This window comes from Nicotiana sylvestris, chromosome 1 (assembly GCF_000393655.2).
Source record: "Nicotiana sylvestris chromosome 1, ASM39365v2, whole genome shotgun sequence".
NCBI classification, from domain to species: Eukaryota; Viridiplantae; Streptophyta; class Magnoliopsida; order Solanales; family Solanaceae; genus Nicotiana; species Nicotiana sylvestris.
In genome coordinates this window covers 46,097,280-46,115,430 of record NC_091057.1, presented here as the reverse complement: position 1 = coordinate 46,115,430, position 18,151 = coordinate 46,097,280, and the positions used below count along the sequence as shown (strand labels likewise).

At 40.5% G+C, this 18,151-nt stretch overlaps 1 protein-coding gene and 1 long non-coding RNA gene across 2 annotated transcripts; both read left to right on the top strand.

Moving 5' to 3' along the window:
* Positions 1 to 7,097: 7,097 nt before the first annotated feature.
* Positions 7,098 to 8,627, top strand: LOC104224831 (uncharacterized). The gene is made up of 3 exons (XR_710433.2): positions 7,098 to 7,375; positions 7,722 to 7,766; positions 8,385 to 8,627. It is a non-coding gene; the product is annotated as an uncharacterized lncRNA (long non-coding RNA).
* A 4,582-nt stretch (positions 8,628 to 13,209) lies between these two features.
* Positions 13,210 to 16,739, top strand: LOC138869718 (uncharacterized). The gene is made up of 2 exons (XM_070147370.1): positions 13,210 to 13,837; positions 16,621 to 16,739. The coding sequence occupies exons 1-2, from the start codon at positions 13,210 to 13,212 to the stop codon at positions 16,737 to 16,739; spliced, it is 747 nt and encodes a 248-aa protein (XP_070003471.1).
* The last annotated feature ends 1,412 nt before the right edge of the window (positions 16,740 to 18,151 follow it).

The following is an 18,151-nucleotide window of genomic DNA, read 5'->3' as shown; positions in this document are numbered from 1 at the left end:
GATAGTTAGAACCAAAGACAACTGCTCCACTTGTCACCGGAAAGAATGACGCTCATAAAGATGCAATAAATACCGGCCACCCGGTAGCATTTAATAGAGAATATTCAACAACATTTATTACACTGCCCGTTACAAAGAAATTGTCATTTATGCTCCCCGTTGCACATTCTTTAATGGTCCTCATAATTGACATTAAATAAGGGCATGATCGTAGTACCTCGTTCCCTAGGTGCAACTATAAATAGTGAGCTATGTTATCATTGTAAATGATACATTTTCAGACAAACTTATACTATAATCAATTCAAAGCTTAATACAATTTTATCTTCTTACTCCTTGATTTCATTATTGTTGTACCCGGAAGCCATGCTCCAGAAATTATTGTTTCTGCTATTTTGTCTTCATTTCAAGGCTAAGTATTGCGTATTTCTTCAATTATTTTATTAATCCAGGATCAAATTAATTCACTTGTCTAGAAATCACGTATAATTTCAACTGTACTATTTTATGGGTAAATATTTTGGCGCCCACGGTGGGGCCTAGACAGTCGTGTAATTAAGTTGGTCCTTTCCTCTTTTACTAACGTGTTTTGATTATTTGCTTAGCAAAAAATTACAAAAAATGGCGGATAATGGTGTTAACAACACACACAATCTTGAGGCCCAAGGGGACCAGCCTCATCACGAGGATTCAGTCAGTGACACCCACAATGAGGGGAAAGATGCTATGCCGGTCTATGCCAGGCGGTACCCGCATCATGTTCAGTAGGCGACTCCCGATGATGCGGAAGAGGAGCATGTCGTGAAGCGGTATGGGTCCTGTAAGAGCAATACGCGGTCATTCTAGGCCATCTTACACGACAGGATAAGGTTATGACAAAGTTGAAGCAGGCATTGTCCGGGGTTTCCAATAACATGAATAGACGAGGTCTAGTTCCTCCTAGTGCTCCTGCGAATCACACAACGTAGAGGGTCGACAACAATACCCTGAGGGGCGAGGTTGGCTTCAATGGGGTTGGGAGGAGGGGATCCAGCCCCAACAACGAGAACAATCCCTTCAAGAGCGAACTCTTACGGTTTATGAGGGAAATGAACGCCTGCATGGACCAAATCCCGGGTACACCACCGGTGCTGAAAGGACCGGACTCAAAGAAGTATACTCAGTTGCCGTAGAAACCAAGCGCGGCACCAGAATTAATTCTGAAGTGGTTTAAAATTGTAACGATCCGACTGGTTATTTTGCTTTCTAGAATCCCGTTCCCCTGAATAAGACTTCTCGTACTTGCTTTAACTGATTTATGACTTGCAAGGATAGTTGATTTGGGATTTGGAAGAGTTTGGGTTGAAATAGGAACACTTGGTTCCTTAAGGTTGGCTTAAAAGGCCAAGTTTGACTTCGGTCAACATTTTTAGTGAACAGACCCAGACTCGTATTTTGACGGTCCCAGAGGATCCGTAGTAAAATAAGAGACTTGGACGTATGCCCGGAATCAAATTCCGAAGTTCCTAGCCCGAGTAATGAATTTTTGTTAAAAAATTATTAAACTGAAATCTAAGGATTTAAAAAAATTGAATAATGTTTGATCATGTTGGTATCAGGTCCGTATGTTGGTTCCGAAGTCCGGTACATGTCCAATATAATATTTAAGTCATGTTTATAAAATTTGGTGAGAAACATGACTAATTTGACGTGATTCGGACGTCCAGTTGTAAAATAGGAATTTCAAATGTTCTTAAGGATTTCATGTGTTTTGGTGTTAAATCTGTCGATTTAGATGTTATTTCGGCGATTTGATCGCACGAGCAAGTTTTTATGATGTTGTTTGACTTGTGTGAGTATTCAATGTGGAACCCCGAGGGCTCGGGTGAGTTTTGGACGTGTGTTGGGAGTGAATACACTCTAGGTTTTTTGGTATTTCTGGGCAGTGTTGCAGGTCTCGCAAATGCGAGGAATTGTTCGCATTTGCGATAACCGCATTAGAGAGGAAGTCTTCGCAATTGCGAAGAAGCCTGAGCTGGGCAATCGTCGTATTTGCGATATTTTGTTCGCGTTTGCAAACCCAGTAGGATCCGCATTTGCGACCCTTTTGTCGCATTTGTGACCCTTGCAGTAGGAGCCCAGATTCGTATTTGCGATAATTTTGTCGCAATTGCAACCTTCGCATTTGCGAACCTGATATCACAAATGCGATATCAGAGGCCTGGACACAACTTTTAAAAATGGGACTTAGGCCATTTATTTCATTTTACTTCTATACTTGGGTGATTTGGCAGCTTCTAAAGAGGAGATTTCAACCTAGCATTGTGAGGTAAGTTATTTCTGCTTAATGTGAGTTTAATACTTGAGTTTTGGGTAGATTAACACATAAAGATTAGTGAAAATTATAGGATTAGAGTAAAACCTAGGGTTTTGATAAAAATAAGATCTAACCACGAAATTTGTTATGGAATGGAGTAAAAATCATATATTCTTGATCCTTAGGTTATGGGTAACAACTTTCTTCAAAAAATTTCAGAATCCGGGTACGCGGGCCCGTGGTTGAATATTTTGGAACTTTGTATTTAGGGTTGTGAAATAACTCTAATAGCTTGAATATGAATTTGTAAGCCTATAATAATGAACTTTTATACTATTTGAATAGTTTCGGATTGTGCGGTTCCGGTTTAAGAGTTTGGACGCATTCTTGAGTTGGAAGTAGGCTCGAAACGAGGTAAGTCTCTTTTCTAACCTTGTAGGAAAAATGTTCTTATAGGTGAACTAATCAATATATGATTAAATGTGGGGGGCTATGTACGTACGAAGTGACGAGAGTCCGTATGTAACTACTATTCAGGGTAGTTCTAGGATCACATCATGCTTTGTGGTTGCTATTAATTGCTTATATATGCTAATGGTATGAGAGGAAGTGAGTTGAAGGAAATCTAAAGATTTACAGGCTTCAAGTGAATTGTATTCATTTTCTTTTTGTAAAAAGGGAATTAAAGAATTGTTGTGTTTAAATGAGGAACATTACGTTTACCGCATCACATGTATGATTCGCAAGCGAGTTTATGCTTTTACCGTGTCACATGTATGATTCGCGAGCGGGGTGAATAGATACATCTATGGTTCGTTCTGTTCGACCCTTGGCAGTGCTCATTTTACTTTAGGTTGGATCGGGTCGATCGTCCTTGGTGGTAGTTATGTGTGATAATAGAACCGTAACCCTTATAATTTGTATGACTTATTGCTGGAAAGGTCACTAATTTAAATGAGGAAAGTTCTAGTTTTATTAATTGGATGAAAGGGTTTTCAATAATTTTTTCTTGTCTGAGCTTGTTGTTATCTACATACACTGTGATTTAAATATGTTGGACTCCATATTATTATATTTGCTGGCCTAGTAAGTGTCGAAGTCGACCCCTCGTCACTACTTCTGCGAGGTTAGCCGAGATACTTACTGGGTACATATTTTTATGTACTTATGCTACACTTTTGTACTTGATTGTACAGGCTTTGAGGCAGGTGCATCTGGCCATCAGTCCGGCGTATAGAGTGGTCATCTCAGCTCGAGACTTTCCGGTGAGCTGCCCTTCCCAACCGATCTATAGCAGCTGGAGCCTCTCTTTTGTCTCTATGTTCCTGTCTATTTCTTTTCCAGACAGTATGATACTATGGTTTTGTATATTCTACTAGATTGCCCGCACACTTATGACACCAAGTCTTGGCACACACATTAGTAAAATTCTGATGTTTTGGCTTGTCTTCATGATTGAGATTCCCATTTATTCCTTTCACTTAAATATGCTTAAGTTTTTTTAAAAACTATATATTTCTTAAATCTATAATGGAAGTTATCACGTACTAACTACATAAATGAGGATTTACTATATGATCAGTGTTGGCTTGCCTAACAACGGTGTTGGGCACCATCATGGCCTAATATGGAATTTGGGTCGTGACAAAAATGCCCGACGTGCCGAAGTATGATAGAACTTCATACCCTCAGGAGCATAATACCACCTATACAATGGCGATGAAGGGGAACGATTTAGCTCCCCACGAGATTGAATCTGTTTTGCTGAAGAAATTTGGAGAGACTCTCCAAGGGGAGCCTTGACTTGGTATTCATTGTTACCCAAGCATTCCATAGATTCTTTTGAGATTCTCACGCACTCTTTTATTAAGATCCATGTCGGGGCCAAAAAAGTGCAAGCCCGAAAGACCGACAAATTCAGAATCGCACAAGGGGAGTTCGAGTTGCTGTGGGAGGCCTGAATCCGAGAAGTTCATACGCTTCTTGAAAATTGAAGGAAAGTTTGCTTAAGTTCCACGCGACAACTTGGGTGGATGTCCACAACCGATACGAGTCTAAGATAAGGACTAAAGATGAGCAGATTGGCCTCTCATCGTCGGCAAAGGGATGGGAGAAGAATAAAGAAAAGTCAAAGACAATTTCGACGCAGATAGATGATATTCAAGGGGCCAGTTTTTGTCCTACGAATGTGGCCGAAGGATGCGGTAGAGGTTTTCGATCGGCAAATAGGTTTATTACCGACAAAAGAATTGATCGGGACCGGAACAACAGATTATTGCAGGACAAAGAAATATCAGGTACACGGGATCCTTCCTACCCTAGGCTATCAGAATACAACTTCAACGTCTATGTAGTAGAGTTGGTATCGTCTATGAGGAACACTAAAGAAGTGCGGTTCTCAAAGTCGATGGGGTCTGATCCTTACCAGAGCGATCCCGATTTGTGGTGCGAATACCACATGACGAATGGCTACCGGACTGGGGACTACCAATATCTGCGTGAAGAGGTGGCAATACTGCTAAAAAATGGGCATCTAAGAGAATTCATAAGTGAGCAGGCCAAGAACAACTATGGTCGCAACCGTGATAATACGGAGCCCTCAAAAGCAGGAGAAGATCCCCCATTCCAGACGATTAACATGATCTTTTGCGGGAACGAGATCAATGAGGTCACCTTCTCGGGTACCAATAACCTAGAGCAAGAGACTCCGGGAAGTCGCTGAAGATGATATCACTTTCACAGAGGAGGACGCAAACGGACTGTTGCTACCGCACAATGAGGCATTTGTAATTTTTTTTAAATGTACTAGATTTTAATATCAAACGTGTTTTAGTGGATCCAGGAAGTTCAGTCAATATCATACAATGGAGGGTATTGGAGCAAGCCAAACTCACCAGAAGCATCATTCCGGCCACAAAACTCCTCGTCGAATTCAACCTCACAAACATGACAACCCGAGGAGAGATCCTGCTGCTTACGAATGCCGAAAGGGTGATAAAGACGACTCTTTTTGAAGTGGTGGACGGTGATATGGGATATAATATTATTCTGGAAAGACCGTGGTTGCACAAGATGAGAGTTGTACCATCAACGTATCATCAGTTGCTGAAATTTCCAACACCCGAAGGAATCAATCAGATAAGAGGCGACCAACCGACGACAAGATAGATGAATACGATTTCGGTCTCCAGTAATAAAAGGAAGGAGTATGCGACATAGCAATTATAGGAACCGGTGCATGCTCCCGAATCGAGTGAAGTTAGCTAGGGGGAAGAAGCGTCATAATCTTATCAGGTGCTGAGATATTTCCAGGTACCAGAAGAGACAGATTCAACAAAATCCACAGCGAAAGAGCTCGAGCAAGTTGTATTGTTTGAAAAGTTTTTAGAAAGGAAGTTCCACATAGGGACAGGACTGCACCCCGAGCTTAGATCTGACATTATTGAATTTCTTAACATAATGACGATTGTTTTGTATGACCACATGCGGACATGACAGGTATCCCAACGGAAGTGGTCGTACACAAGCTAAGATTGGATCCCAACATCCCTCCGGTAAGACAAAAGAAACGCCTTAAAGCGGAGGCCAGGAATAAATTCGTCAAAGAAGATGTAACTCACCTACTTGATATCGGTTCTATCTGAGAGGTAAAGTATCCAGATTGACTAGCTAATGTAGTAGTAGTTCCTAAGAAGAACAATAAATTTTGCATGTGTGTAGATTATAAGGACTTGAATAAGGCATTCCCAACACACTCATTCCCACTGCCAAATATTGATCAAATAATTGATATAATGGCGGGGCACGAGTTAATGAGTTTCCTCGATGCTTATTCTGGGTACAACCAAATTAAGATGAACCTGGAGGATCAGAAAAAAACTTCGTTCATAACGAATTTTGGCACATATTGCTATAATGTGATGCCCTTCGGGCTAAAGAACACAGTAGCCACTTATCAACGGCTCGTATACAAGATGTTTTAAAACACAAAAAGGGAAAACCATGGAAGTTTCTATAGACGATATGCTTGTAAAGTCTTTGAACGCAGGAGATCATCTTAAGTATTTACATAAAACTTTTGACATCCTAAGGAAGCATAACATGAAGCTTAACCCCGAGAAGTGTGCGTTCGGGGTCAGCTCCAGCAAGTTCTTAGGATTTTAGGTATCACAAAGGGGGATTGAGGTTGTTATATCCCGTACTTCTATACGTTGTATTATTCATAAGTTAACCGACATAAGCTCGGAGGATAAGATTATTTTGAGGTTATAAGCAATTACGTGATACTCAACACGTAATAGGTAAGTGGCTCAAAGTTTAGAGGTCAAGCAAATCGATTAGTATAAGTTTCATCTATATTATACTCGTACTTTCGGGCTATGGTTCGAACCACTCCATCGGAGAATTTGGTCTTAACAAGTATGACGGCGATGATTGGAAATAATATTTAGTATATTATAAAGAGGCTATGGATTAGAGTTATACCACATGATTATGATAATGAGTATATGAGGTGTGTTAAAAGTGGTCCATATTTAAGTGAATAGAGATCAAGAAATTAAGTGCGAGTATAATTAAATAAATGTGGGAATAGAATATAGATGTAGTAGAGTGGTCATTTAACAAATGAATTATTTCAGATTTGTTGGATAACAATTAGTGGATGAAACAAAGTGGGTCATGGACAGATGTCATTATAAGGGACATGTTTTCATTTGCTTTAAGTTAGTGATGACACACTTGAGATAACTATTAATAAATATACCAAGAGGGCAACGTGTATAGGAGAGGATAAGTTGAAATCTCTTATTCCAATTCATTAACAGTTCATTGTAAGGAGATATATGTATATATGATGCACTCTTTAATGGCAGCAATGTTGTATCATTTTAACAAGACTACAAAATTTATCTTTCCAAAAGTATAGCAACAACAATTTTCACTCCAAAATATAGTAGCAACGTTGTCCAATTTAAGCTCAATCCAAGTTCAATCATAGTGATCCTTCCGTTGAGTTGAGGATTCTAACATCGGTTTTTCCGAATCTAGCAAGTAGAGATTAGTTCATGGTAAACTAAGGTATGTTCATATCTTAATCCTTGTACAAAGTAATTCTAGAAGATGATTATGTGTTAAAAATGAAGGGATCTTGATATTTAGAGTTGTAGTTGTTTATATGAAATTGTTGAGACATGAATTGAATTTTGTGGAATTATGAGGAGAATTATGGTGCTATGTTCTTATGGATTAGACGTTCATAAGGTTGTTGGTATTGTTGTTGTGATTTGGAATTGATTTGGAGTTCACATGGGGTAAATTATTTAGAGGATATGCCGCTCGAATTTCGTTAAGTCATTTGTTAATCAAATCGGAGGTAGGAAAGGTATAGTTGGGACTGAATTATATATATACATTTTGATTACAGATTCACAAGTTTGGGAAGCTGACGTTAAGTTTAAAAAGCGACAAGGTATGTTAAGCTACCCCTTCCTTTTTATTTTTGGCATGAATTATATAAAACGAGCGGATGATGAATGTACATAATTTCAATGAATTCTAGTTCTCAGTGGTACTTGACATGATAGTTGTCTTTGATTCTCCAGTGTTGGTTCATTCTAATCATTTTATTAAGTCTTAAATGATGATTTAACTTGTATGTGGTTGCTCCTGATATTCTATTCGTGCATAACATTATTACATCATTTCACCGAGTCCCGAGCCGGGTATGTATTCGTGCACAGTTTCATTGCATAGTTCACCGAGTTCCTCACTAGATGTCCGAGTACGGTATATATATATATATATATGATTATTTTACTGAGTACCTCACTAGAGGGCCGGGTATGGTATACATGTATATGACTTCATTCACCGAGTCCCATAATGGGATGGGTATGGTATGTTATATAGATATGCATGACTCTCATCTCATAAGGCACAAGTGCATTGGTATCTTTAATTATCATACTTGTCTCCTGTCATCTTTTACTCAGTCATGATCTTCTTTATTGTACTTCATGATTTATATACTCAGTATATTTTTAGTACTGACCCCCCTTTCTTCGGGGGCTGTGTTTCATGCCTGCAGGTACAGACACTCAGTTTGGTGATCCTCCAGCCTAGGACTTCTGCTCAGCTGTTTGGAGAGCTCCATTGTTTTGGAGCCTGAGTCATTTTGGTACAGATCCTCTGACATAGATTTATGTGTATCCAGGGGTATGACAGGGCCCTGTCCCGTCATATTTCATTATTATACTTTTAGAGGTATGTAGACGTGTGTGGGTTGTATATAGGTTTTGGTCAGCTATATCAATATTGCCCGTTTTGGATATTCCCGTATATAGTGGCAGCCTTGTCAGCTTGCATATTTTGTTATGTTTTAGTTAGCTATGACTCCTTAGGAGACAGGTTCATTATGATATATGATGTTATGAGTCTATAGCTTGCTTTTACAAATTTCTATATTGTCCTTAGTTTTAGTCTGATTATATCTAGCAGGTTCGTATATAAGTGTCTAGCTCGGGCACTAGTCAGAGCTCGTTGGGTTGGGTCGTGATAAAAGTGGTATCAGAGCAGTTCATCCTCGGAGTGTCTACATACCGTGTCTAGTAAAGTCTTGTTTATCGGTGTGTTGTGCACCACATCTATAAATAGGAAGCTGCAGGACATTTAGGATGTCACTTTTCCTTCTTACTCTAGATCATGCGATAGAGCTATGTTATCAGGATAATGCCTCTCTAATTATTGTATTTTTAGCTATGCCTCCAAAGAAAGCGACAGCTGCCCAGAAGGGCAAATCGGTAGCAGGAGATACTAGTCAGATCCGGAGAGTTACTAGGGCCCGTGCCCAGTCTATGCCTGAGATTGTAGTCCTGTGGCGAGCTTTGCTACACCGCCACCTCCAGAGGAGCTTAAAGCAGCATCAACTCCAGTTCAGGGGGCAGCACCACCGCCAACTCTCGAGGCCCCAGCACCTTAGCCTCTAGTTCCTCAGCCAGGGGTGGAGCATAGGGCCATGAGATATGCAGTTTAGTTGCTGACCAGATTAGTGGCAGGGCAGGCTCGCAGGCATGGACTAGGAGTTGACCATGCAGACATATCTGATAGTTTGAGGGCTCGTGACTTCTTAAGTTGTAATCCTCCAGAATATTTTGGGTCAAAGCCCGAGGATGATCCACAAGAGTTTATTCAGCAGATGCAACGTACATTGAGGATAATCAAGGCTTCTGAGACTAAGTCTATTGAGTTGGCTTTGTATCGATTGTGGGATGTAGCTATAAATTGGTATGAGTCTTGGGAGTTATCTAGGGTCGATAGTGCTCCTCCACTGGTATGGGATGAGTTTGTAGAGGCCTTTCTTGGCCACTTACTACCTTCAGAGATGAGGCGAGCTAGAGTTGATAGGTTCTTACGTTTGAGGCAGAATGGCAGGAGCGTTCGAGAGTATAGTCTTGAGTTTGATTCGTTGGCTAGATATGCGCCAACTATTGTAGTTGATATAGGAGATAGAGTGCATCGTTATGTGATGGGACTTGATCGTTATTTGATTGATGGTTGTATGACAGTGGCTCTTTAGCTAGGTATGGATATTGCTCGGGTACAGGCATACGTATAGGGGGTAGAGGATCGGCACAGGGGACGTCAGTCAGATAGAGATCATAATAGAGGCCAGTATAAGAAGGCTAGATCGGCGGGATATTGTGGTAAGTTTCAAGTCAGGCAGCCTCAACAGCATATTAGATATTCTTCCCAGTCGGCACAAAGTGCACCCCCACAGTTCACAGGTAGTAGATTCGACCGCACAGGGTATTCAGGAGCTGGTCAGAGCTCCAAGGCTTCAGGTTCACATATGAATAGGGGTTCAAGTCAATCGAGGCCACCTTTGCCTCGGTGTTCCAGGTGTGGTAGGCCCCATTTTGGGGAATGCCGTCTTGCTACATGTGCTTTTTTTTCTTGCGGTCGTCAAGGCCATATGATGAGAGAGTGTCCTTATGGAGGTGGTACAGGTGGTATGACTCAACCTACTAGATCGGTTGCTGGTTCATCTTCTTCTGTAGCTATGCCCCTATGGGTCAGGGTATTCAGATACCAGCATGTCGTGGTAGAGGTCGTGGCGGAGCTTCCAGTTCTAGCGGTCCTTCAAACCGCATATATGCTTTATCAAATGTGATTATAGTTATATTATTGATTTTCTCCCGAGACGTATATGCATTGATATATCCAGGTTCACCTTATCATATATATCCCCCTTTGTTGCTAGTAAAATCGGAATAGAACCCAAGTTGATTGAGCCATTTGATGTAGCTACACTGGTAGGAGATTCTGTCATAGCTAAGCAAGTATATAGAAATTTTTCAGTGGTTATATATAGTCGTCATACCATAGCAGATTTGATAGAGTTATACATGACTGAGTTTGATGTTATTATGGGTCTGAATTGGTTGGCTTCTTGTTATGCTAATGTTGATTGTATAGAAAAAATAGTTTGATTTCAGTTTCAAAGAGAGCCGACTATAAGGTGGAGAGGGAATACAACATCGCCGAGGGGTAAGTTTATTTCATACCTCAAGGCAAGGAAGATGGTTAGAAAAGGTTATATTTATCATTTGGTTTTAGTGCATGAAATGAAAGCAGAGGTACCGGCTCTTCGGTCAGTCCCAGTAGTTAATGAATTCCCAGATGAACTTTCAGGTCTTCCTACAGAACGGGAGATAGAGTTCACTATAAATGTACTGCCAGATACCCAACCCATATCTATTCCCCCTTATAGAATGGCACCTGCGGAGTTGAAAGAATTAAAGGAGAAATTGAGAGACTTGCTAGAAAAATGCTTCATCAGGCCTAGTACATCACCTTGGAGAGCACCGATACTATTCGTGAGGAAGAAGGATGAGTCTCTAAGGATGTGTATTGATTATAGGCAGCTGAATAAAGTAACAATAAAGAACATGTATCCCCTCCCCAAGATTGACGATCTATTTGACCAGTTGTAGGGTGCTAAGTGTTTTTCGAAGATAAACTTGTGGTCAGGTTATCATCAGGTATGGGTAAGGGAGGCAGATATTCCGAAGATGGCATTCAGGACTCGATACAGGTATTATGAGTTTAGAGTGATGTCTTTTGGGGTGACCAATGATCCAGCGGTGTTTATGGATTTGATGAACCGGGTATTCAGACCATTCCTAGATATGTTTGTTATTGTATTTATTGATAATATTCTGGTTTATTCACGTTCAAAAGAGGAGCATACAGACCATTTGAGGACGGTACTTAGGATACTCTAGCACCAGAAGTTGTATGCTAAGTATTCTAAGTGCGAATTCTGGTTGACGTCAATAGCATTCTTGGGACATATTATTGGAGCTGATGGTATTCGGGAAGATACACAGAAGATTGAGGCGGTAAAGACTTGGCCCAGACCTACGACACCTACTAAGGTATGTAGTTTTCTGGGGCTAGCAGGATATTACAGGAGATTCATAGAAAAGTTTGCCTCAATTTCAGCAGCTTTAACAAGGCTAACTCAGAAGGCAGCTAAATTCCAGTGGACAGATGCTTGTGAGCAAAACTTTCAGTTGCTGAAGGACAAGTTGACTATGACCCCAGTTCTAACTCTTCCTAAGGGACTAGATGGCTATGTTATTTATTGTGATGCCTCAGGTGTTGGACTAGGTTGTGTATTGATGCAGCAAGGCAAGGTCTATGCCTCCCGACAACTCAGAAAGCACAAAAAGAATTATCCTACTCATGATTTGGAGTTAGTAGCAATGATTCATGCCTTGAAGATATGGAGGCATTATTTATATGGTGTTCATGTTGATATTTATATGGATCATAAGAGTCTCCAATATATCTTTAAGCAGAAAGAGCTGAATTTACGATAGAGACAGTGGCTAGAGTTACTTAAGGATTATGATGTTGATATTCTATACCATCTAGGGAAAGCAAATGTTGTAGCAGATGCTCTTAGCCGTAAATATATGGGTAGCTTGATAGATATGCAGCCAGAAAGGAAGGAGATGGTTCGTGAGATTTATCAGCTAGCTAGCCTTGGAGTCCATTTGGCTAATTCTTGAGATAATGGAGTTTCTGTTCGAGAAGTTGCTGAGTCCTCTATCATAGAAGAGGTAAAGTACGAGGACCCTGTTCTGGCATGGTATAGAGATACAACTCTTCAAAAGGAAAAGACCCCATTCAAGGTTACACCTGATGGAGTACTACGGAATGAAGGCAGATTGTGTGTACCTGATGTTGCAGGGCTACGGCGGTAGGTTATAGGAGAGGCACACTCTGCCTATTATTCTATTCACCTAGGGTCAACGAAGATGTATCATGACCTCAGATGCTTATATTGGTGGGATGGCATGAAAAGGGACATAGAGGGGTTTGTTGCTCAATGCCCGAATTGTCAACAGGTTAAGGTCGAGCATCAGAAGCCTGGTGGATTATTGCAGGAGATACAGATCCCGACTTGGAAATGGGAAATGATTAATATGGACTTCATTACAGGCTTACCTCGCACTTAACGGAAGTATGACTCTATATGGGTTATTGTGGATAGGCTGACAAAATCAACCCATTTTCTTCTAGTTAGGACTACTTATTCAGCTGAAGACTATGTGAGGTTATACATCAGGGAGATAGTGAGACTTCATGGTGTTCCCACATCTATTATATCGGACAGAGGAGCTCAATTTACAGTTAACTTCTAGAGATCAATCCAGGAAGGATAGGGGACACAGGTGAGTCTTAGCACAACATTTCACCCTCAAACTGATGGACAGGCTGAGCGTACTATTTAGATGCTAGAAGATCTGTTGCGAGCCTGTATTATTGACTTCATAGGTAGCTAGGGTGATCATTTTCCACTTATTGAGTTTGCTTATAATAATAGCTACCATTTTAGTATTCAAATGGCACCGTACAAGGCCTTATATGGGAGGAAGTGCAGGTCACCTATCGGTTGGTTCAATGTTGGCGAGACTAAGTTAATAGGCCCAGGCATGATTCAACAAGCAGTTGATAAGGTGAAGCTTATTCAGGAGAGATTATTGGCAGCCCAGAGTCGACAGAAGTCATATGTAGATAATCGATGTCGAGACTTAGAGTTTCAGATTGGTGATTGGGTGTTCCTGAAGGTATCACCCATGAAGGGTGTGATGAGATTCTGCAAGAAGGGGAAGCTTAGCCCGAGATACATTGGGCCTTATCAAATTATTCGTAGGGTAAGCAAGATTGCCTATGAGTTGGACCTACCATCTGATTTAGAAGCGATACATCCAGTCTTTCATATATCAATGCTACATAAATGTATTGGTCACACTTCTAGAGTATTCCCTGTAGATGACGTCCAAATAACAGAGGAGTTGTCTTATGAGGAAAGCCCCATAACTATACTTGATCGCCAGGTTAGAAGGTTACGTACTAATGATATGTCTTCTGTCAAAGTATTGTGGCGAAATAATAATAGGGAAGAGGTGACTTGGGAAGCAGAAGATGAAATGAAGAATAAGTATCCTTACTTGTTCCCCCTGCCTGCAGGTAATTTAATTCCTTACTTGATTATATTGACTAGTAAATGAGACTATATGATATTGTGGCCATGTGGGGAATTTGTGGGTTACTGAATGCAGATTGGTAGGTATAGCCATAGAGGAGACTGCCGAAATTTTTATAAGACTCTATAGACTAACTAGTTTGACATTCAAGGACGAATGTTCTTAAGGGGGAAGGATGTTATATCCCGTATTTCTACACGTTGGATTATTCATAAGTTACCGACATAAGCTCGTAGGACAAAATTATTTTTAGGTTATAAGCAATTATGTGATGTTCAACAAGTGATGGGTAAGTGGTGCGAAGTTTAGAGGTTAAGCAAATCGAATAGTATAAGTTTCATCAATATTATACCCGTACTTTCGGGCTATGGTTCGAACCACTCGCACCAGAGAATTTGGTCTTAAAAAGTGTGACGACGGTGATTGGGAATAATATTTGGTATATGTATAAAGAGGCTATGGACTAGAGTTATACCACATGATTATGATAATGAGTATATGAGGTGTGTTAAAAGTGGTTCATATTTAAGTAAATAGAGATCAAGAAATTAAGTGTGGGTATAATTAAATAAATGTGGGAATAGAGTATAGATATAGTAGAGTGGTCATTTAACAAATGAATTATTTCAGATTTGTTGGATAACAATTAGTGGATGAAACAAAGTGGGTCATGGACAGATGGCATTATAAGGGACATGTTTTCATTTACTTTAAGTTAGTGGTGGCATATTTGAGATAACTATTAATAAATAGACCAAGAGGGCAGCGTGTATAGGAGAGGATCACTTGAAATCTCTTATTTCAATTCGTTAACAGTTCATTGTAAAGAGATATATGTATGTATGATGCACTCTTTAATGGCAGCAACATTGTATCCTTTTAATAAGGCTACAAAGTTTATCTTTCCACAAGTATAGCAACAACAATTTTCACTCCATAATATAGTAGCAACGTTGTCCAATTTAAGCTCAATCCAAGTTCAATCATAGTGATCCTTCTATTTAGTTGAGGATTCTAACATCGATTTTTCCGAATCCAGCAAGTAGAGATTAGTTCATGGTGAAGTAAGGTATGTTCATATCTTAATCCTTGTACAAAGTAATTCTAGTGTGTTAAAAATGAAGGATCTTGATATTTAGAGTTGTAGTTATTTATATGAAATTGTTGAGACATGAATTGGATTTTGTGGAATTTATGAGGAGAATTATGGTGCTATGTTCTTATGGATTAGACGTTCATAAGGTTGTTGGTATTGTTGTTGTGATTTGGAATTGATTTGGAGTTCGCATGGGGTTAATTATTTAGAGGAGATTCCGCCCGAATTTGGTTAAGTCATTTGTTCATCAAATCGGAGGTAGGAAAAGTATAGTTGGGACTGAATTATATATATATATATATATATATATATATATATATATATATATATATATATGTTTTGATTACAGATTCGCGAGTTCGGGAAGTTGACGTTAAGTTTAAAAAGCGACAAGGTATGTTAAGCTACCCCTTCCTTCTTTTTTTTGGCATGAATTATATAAAACGAGCGGATGATGAACGGACATAATTCAAATGAATTCTAGTTCTGAGTGGTGCTTGATATGATAGTTGTCTTTGATTCTCCAGTGTTGTTCATTCTAATTATTCTATTAAGTCTCAAATGATGATTTAACTTGTATATGGTTGCTCCTGATATTCTATTCGTGCATAATGTTATTACATCATCTCATCGAGTCCCGGGCCGCGTATGTATTCATGCACAGTTTCATTGTATAGTTCACCGAGTCCCTCACTAGAGGTCCGGATACGGTATATATATATATATATATATATATGATTATTTCACCGAGTACATCACTAGAGGGCCGGGTACGATATACATGTATATGACTTCATTCATCGAGTCCTGTAATGGGCCGGGTACGGTAATTATATAGATATGCATGACTCTCATCTCATAAGTATAGGTGCATTTGTATCTTTGATTATCATACTTGTCTCGTGTCATCTTTTACTTAGTCATGATCTTCTTTATTGTACTTCATGCTTTATATACTCAGTACATTTTTCGTACTGACCGGGTTCTTTGGGGGCTTCGTTTCATGCCCGCAGGTACATATACTCAATTTGGTGATCCTTCAGCCTAAGACTTCTGCTCAGCTATTTGGAGAGCTCCATTGTTTCGGAGCCTGAGTCATTTTGGTACAGATCCTCTGATATAGATTTATGCATATCCAGGGGTATCCCGCCATTTTTCACTATTATACTTTTAGAGGTTTGTAGACATGTGTGGGTTGTATATAATTTGGTCAGTTATATCGATATTGCTCATTTTGGATATCCCTGTATATAATGGCAGCCTTGTCGGCTTGCATATTTTGTTATGTTTTGGTTAGCTATGACTCCTTAGGAGACAGGTTCATTATGATATATGACATTATGAGTCTATAGCTTGCTTTTACAAATTTCTATATTGTCCTTAGTTTTAGTCTGATTATATCTAGCAAATTCGTATATAAGTGTCCAGCTCGGGCACTAGTCACAGCTCGTCGGGTTGGGTCGTGACAAAAGTGGTATCAGAGCAGTTCATCCTCGGAGTGTCTATAGACCGTGTCTAGTAGAGTCTTGTTTATCGATGCGTTGTGCACCTCATATATAAATAAGAAGCTACAGGACATTTAGGATGTCACTTTTCCTTCTTACTCTAGATCGTGCGATAGAGCTATGTTATCAGGATAATGCCTCTCTAACGAATTATTGTGTTTTCAGCTATGCCTCCAAAGAAAGCGACAACTGGCCAGAAGGGAAAATCGGTAGCAGGAGATACTAGTCAGACCCGGAGAGTTACTAGGGCTCGTGCCCAGTCTATGCCTAAGATTGTAGTCTAGTCGGCGAGCTCTGCTATACCGCCACCTACGGAGGAGCTTAGAGCAGCAACAACTCCAGTTCAGGGGGTAGCACCACTGCCAGCTGCCGAGGCCCCAGCACCTAAGCCTCCAGCTCCTCAGCCAAGGGCAGAGGATATGGCCATGAGAGATGCAGTTCAGTTGCTGACCAGATTAGTGGCAGGGCAGGCTCGTAGGCATGGACTAGGAGTTGACCATGCAGACATATCTGATAGTTTGAGTACTCATGACTTCTTAGGTTGTAATCCTCTAGAGTTTTTTGGGTCAAAGCCCGAGGATGATCCACAGGAGTTTATTCGGCAGATGCAATATACATTGAGGATAATCGAGGCTTCTGAGACTGAATCTGTTGAGTTGGCTTCCTATCGATTGTGGGATGTAGCGGTTAATTGGTATGAGTCTTAGGAGTTATCTAGGGGTGAGGGTGCTCCTCCAGTGGTATGGGATGAGTTTGTGGAGGCCTTTCTTGGCCACTTCCTGCCTCCAAAGATGACGCGAGCTAGAGTTGATAGGTTCTTACGTTTGAGGCAAAATGGTATGAGTGTTCGAAAGTATAGTCTTGAGTTTGATTTGTTGGCTAGATATGCGCCTACTATTGTAGATGATATGGTAGATAGAGTGCATTGTTATGTGATGGGACTGGATCGTTATTTGATTGATGGTTGTATGACAGTGGCTCTTTAACTAGGTACGGATATTGCTCGGGTACAGGCATACGCATAGGGGGTAGAGGATCGGCACATGGGACGTCAGCCAGATAGAGGTAATAATAGAGGCCAGTATAAGAGGGCTAGATCGGAGGGTTATTCTGGTGAGCTTCAAGGCGGGCAGCCTCAGCAACATGTTAGATATTCTTCCCAGCCAGCACAGAGTGCACCCCCACAGTTCACAGGTAGTAGATTCGACCGCACAGGGTATTCAGGAGCTGGTCAGAGCTCCAAGGCTTCAGGTTCACATAAGAATAGGGGTTCGAGTCAGTCGAGGCCACCTTTACCTCGATGTTCCAGGTGTGGTAGGCCCCATTTTGGGGAATACTGTCTTGCTACAGGTGCTTGTTTTTCTTGCGGCCGTCAAGGCTATATGATGAGAGAGTGTCCTTATGGAGGTGGTACAGGTGGTATGACTCAACCTACTAGATCTTCTTCTATAGCTATGACCCTATTGGGCAGGGTGTTCAGACACTAGCAGGTTGTGGTAGAGGTCGTGGTGGAGTTTCCAGTTCTAGCGGTCCTTCGAACTGCATATATGCTTTGGCCAGTAGGCAGGATCAGGAGGCGTCACTGAATGTGATTACAGGTATATTATCGATTTTCTCCCGGGACGTATATGTATTGATAGATCCAGGTTCCACCTTATCATATATATCCCCCTTTGTTGCTAGTAAAATCGGAATA

Excerpts from the sequence above, each read along its gene's own strand:
- LOC138869718 (XM_070147370.1), top strand. The coding sequence starts at position 13,210 with ATGGCACCGTACAAGGCCTTATATGGGAGGAAGTGCAGGTCACCTATC. Across the intron at positions 13,838-16,620 it reads CTTGTTCCCCCTGCCTGCAG|CTATGCCTCCAAAGAAAGCG; the intron begins GTAATTTAATTC and ends TTGTGTTTTCAG.